Source organism: Sinocyclocheilus grahami, unplaced genomic scaffold (genome assembly GCF_001515645.1).
Source record: "Sinocyclocheilus grahami isolate Dianchi unplaced genomic scaffold, SAMN03320097.WGS_v1.1 scaffold2622.1, whole genome shotgun sequence".
Classification (NCBI taxonomy): domain Eukaryota; kingdom Metazoa; phylum Chordata; class Actinopteri; order Cypriniformes; family Cyprinidae; genus Sinocyclocheilus; species Sinocyclocheilus grahami.
In genome coordinates this window covers 35,694-39,187 of record NW_015507801.1, presented here as the reverse complement: position 1 = coordinate 39,187, position 3,494 = coordinate 35,694, and the positions used below count along the sequence as shown (strand labels likewise).

The following is a 3,494-nucleotide window of genomic DNA, read 5'->3' as shown; positions in this document are numbered from 1 at the left end:
AAAACCTGACAAGATCGTGAAATCGAAAGTGAAAGCACTTATAACACAGCAAAAGAGGAACTCCCCTTCACAAAATTCAAATCACAAATAATATGAAAAAGAACGGGTTGAATGTTAACTACTTTCGTTTCCATATAAATATAAACTCAGATAAAAGTTCATCAGCATGCATTGATTAATAGCATGCTGTAGTGCAAAAAAGTGCTGTGCAACCAACTGAGAAAGTTAATGGCAAAAGAGCAGCAGTGGGAAGAATGAGTCTGGAGCCCTGAACTGTCCAGCTCCCTCTGTCAATGATCTACCTGCGTTCAAAATTCTCTGGCACCGCCTCTGGTACATCCATGTATTTTTGAAAAGCAAAAATTAAGTTTGTTCAACTCTAAACCCAGTCCCCAAATTAGGTTATTAAATAAAAAACTAGCAAAACGAGTTGAGTGGTGTCCCCACCACTTTTCAAAGCAAAGTTACGCCACTGGTTAAAATACATTGGACGTTTTAAACACAATCGGTGGCATTGTCAGACGGTCTCTTACGCATCAAGCGCCGCTATAGCGCGTCAAAGCTTTCTCCGGTTTAAATTTGCTGCTACAATACACTTAGGCGGTATATATATATATATATATACATACATACATACATACATATGTGTGTGTGTTTGTGCGTATGTATGTATATACATATACTGTATATATAGGCCTACATACACACATGCATACATATATACATGTATGTATGGTGTTCCAGTTTAATGTATTTATTTATTTAATAGAAAACTACAGGCAGAACAGTGACGGAGCTTCACACAGTCTGGATAAATGAACAGAGATTGTGTTACTGTTTGAGAAGCACTAACATCTCTTACAGGACGATGAAGAGACAGACGTCAGGAGACCGAGAAGATCATCAGCTGAAGACAGACGAAAGAGACGGAGGAGGAAACAGAATATCAACATGTCAACCAACCATACCACAGGTGACAATCACTGAAAGCTTCAAATGAGTCTTCAAGAATACTTCAATTCTGTAGAAGCACTTTCATTTACATGCAGATACAGATTATGTGTAGACAGAAATACTAGATTATACATAACTTCTGAGGAAAATACATTTTCTTCACTGCTTATTCAGTGAAAATTGACATAAATAATTATTTTCATTATTTTAGTGATTTGACAGAATCTCACTTTCACTTTGAATAACATTGTTGTTTGTAAGAATCATTCAAAGATGCTAATTTCTGTCGGTTTGTGTTACTGTGATGAAAGAGTCAAATATAATGTAAGACTTTTGTTTCATACAGTGATTGTTGCCCACAATCCTCCTCGCAGGAGAAGACCGAGCAAAGACCTACCTCCTGACAGTAAGTCTGTACCTACATTAACACATGAAGTGATGAAGAGTGTGTGGAAACTATAATGATAAATGCAAACTTCTACCGGTGGATTCTGATCGTTTCAATCTGTGATGTTGGATTTAATTCAGATCTTGACATCATTAGATGTAACTCTGAAAGTCTGATTTGACTGTTTGCAGTGAGGATAGTTCTTCTGGGTTCGAGCGTGTCAGAAAACAGTCGTGTGGGAAACTTCATCTTAGGACGAGCAGCGTTTGACAGTGAAGCTCCTCCAGATGTTGTAGAGAGAGTCGGAGGAAGACTGAAGGACAGACACCTGATCATCATCAACAGTCCTCAGCTGCTCCAGACGAACATCTCAGATCATCAGCTCATACAGACTGTGAGAGAGTGTGTGTTTCTGTCTGATCCAGGACCTCATGTGATCGTGCTGCTCCTCAAACATGAGCCGTGTTCAGCAGAAGATCAGGAGCGCGTGGAGAAGGTGCTGCACTCTCTCTCTGAGCGCGTTTATCAACACACCATGGTGCTCACAACACAAGAAACCACAGAAACCAGTGACATCCTACAGACAATCATTCAGAAATGTGCAAACAGACACTTTAGTCTTCAGAGAAGCAGCTCTCCTGATGATCTTTTGCAGATGTTTGAGGACATCGTGAAAATGAATGACGGACGGCACCTGGAGTGTGCTGAAGGTTCACAGTATTTCACAATGGAGCAAGGAGTCACAGGAAGACGTGAGTGTGAGGATGTGTGAAGTTTCTAGTGATAAATTAACATGTTTTAATCTTCTTCTTCTGTCAGTTTCAGAGACTGTGAAGCTGAATCTGGTCGTGTGCGGGAGCGACGGGACGTTAAAATCCTCCGTATCAGAGCAGATCCTGCAGCAGACAGACGTGGAGCTTCATGGTTGTGTGATCAGTGTAATAGAGCTTCCAGCTCTGTCTCGGCTCTCAGAGGAGGACGTGATGCGTCAGACTCTCCGCTGTGTGTCTCTCTGTCATCCTGGAGTTCATGCTTTCCTCCTCATTATTCCTGACGCTCCACTGACTGATGAAGACAAAGCTGAAACGGAGGAGCTCCAGAGGATCTTCAGCTCCAGAATCAACAAACACATCATGATCCTCATAAAGCAGGATTCAGAGCATCAGACAGCAGAACTCAATGAAGAAACACAGTCTGTCATTGAGAGGTTCGGAGGACGACATCATTTCTTTGGTCCCAAAATACAAGTGTCCACATTGATGGAGAACATCGAGCAGATGCTGGAAGAAAACAGAGGAGAGGTTTTCTCTACAGAGACATTTCTGGAGGCGCAGATGAAAAAACTGATGAAATATGAAGAGATGAAGAAGAAAATTCATTCATATGAGAAACATTTACTGTCACAAGGTAATGAGCAGAAAATCAGTCTTGAACTACAGAGCATGAAAAAAAGTTTTGACATTGAATTATTCAATTTGAACTCTACAGTAGAGTTTGATTTTATATTACATTTGTATTTTAAACAGAAGAACTGCAAAATTCAACATGCTTAAGCTTAAAAATTCAAAATTCCATTTAAAAATTCAAACGTCCAATACTTTGATTGTACAAAAATTAAGCTTTAGCGTTAGTTCTGGCAGGTCACGGTCTGAGAGGTCAGAGAGGTGAGAGAGGTGGACAGGGGCCCTAACAGAGAGATCAGAGAGGTGAGAGAGGTGGACAGGGGCCCTAACAGAGAGATCAGAGAGGTGAGAGAGGAGGGCATGGGCACCAACAGAGAGGTCAGAGAGGAGAGAAAGGTGGACATGGGCCCTAAAAGAGAGATCAGAGAGGTGAGACCGGTGAGAGAATGGACTGCATGGGAACGAACAGAGAGGTGAGAGAGGTGGACATGGGCCCTAACAGAGAGGTCTGAGAGGTCAGAGAGGTGGACATGGGCCCTAACAGAGAGTTCTGAGAGGTCAGAGAGGTCAGAGAGATGAGAGAGGAGGGCATGGGCACCAACAGAGAGGTCAGAGAGGTGAGAGAGGTGGGCATGGGCACTAACAGAGAGAACAGAGAGATGGGCATGGGCCCTAACAGAGAGGTCTGAGAGGTGGGCATGGGCCCTAAAAGAGAGGTCTGAGAGGTGAGAACAGAGAGGTCTGAGAGG

At 42.4% G+C, this 3,494-nt stretch overlaps 2 protein-coding genes across 2 annotated transcripts in view; both read left to right on the top strand.

Moving 5' to 3' along the window:
* Positions 1–872, top strand: part of LOC107575418 (GTPase IMAP family member 4-like) — a 6,262-nt gene extending 5,390 nt beyond the window's left edge. Inside the window, exon 6 of the mRNA XM_016261797.1 lies at positions 865–872. Within this exon, the coding sequence (XP_016117283.1) occupies positions 865–872 (8 nt within the window). The remainder of the gene's footprint in view (positions 1–864) is intronic.
* A 2-nt stretch (positions 873–874) lies between these two features.
* Positions 875–3,032, top strand: LOC107575417 (GTPase IMAP family member 4-like). The gene is made up of 5 exons (XM_016261795.1): positions 875–973; positions 1,301–1,360; positions 1,534–2,094; positions 2,162–2,749; positions 2,983–3,032. Exons 1-5 carry the CDS (start codon positions 952–954, stop codon positions 3,030–3,032), a joined length of 1,281 nt encoding a protein of 426 aa, XP_016117281.1. The 5' UTR covers positions 875–951.
* Positions 3,033–3,494: the final 462 nt, after the last annotated feature.

Excerpts from the sequence above, each read along its gene's own strand:
- LOC107575417 (XM_016261795.1), top strand. The coding sequence starts at position 952 with ATGTCAACCAACCATACCACAG. Across the intron at positions 974-1,300 it reads GTCAACCAACCATACCACAG|TGATTGTTGCCCACAATCCT; the intron begins GTGACAATCACT and ends TGTTTCATACAG. Across the intron at positions 2,750-2,982 it reads GAAACATTTACTGTCACAAG|GTCACGGTCTGAGAGGTCAG; the intron begins GTAATGAGCAGA and ends TAGTTCTGGCAG.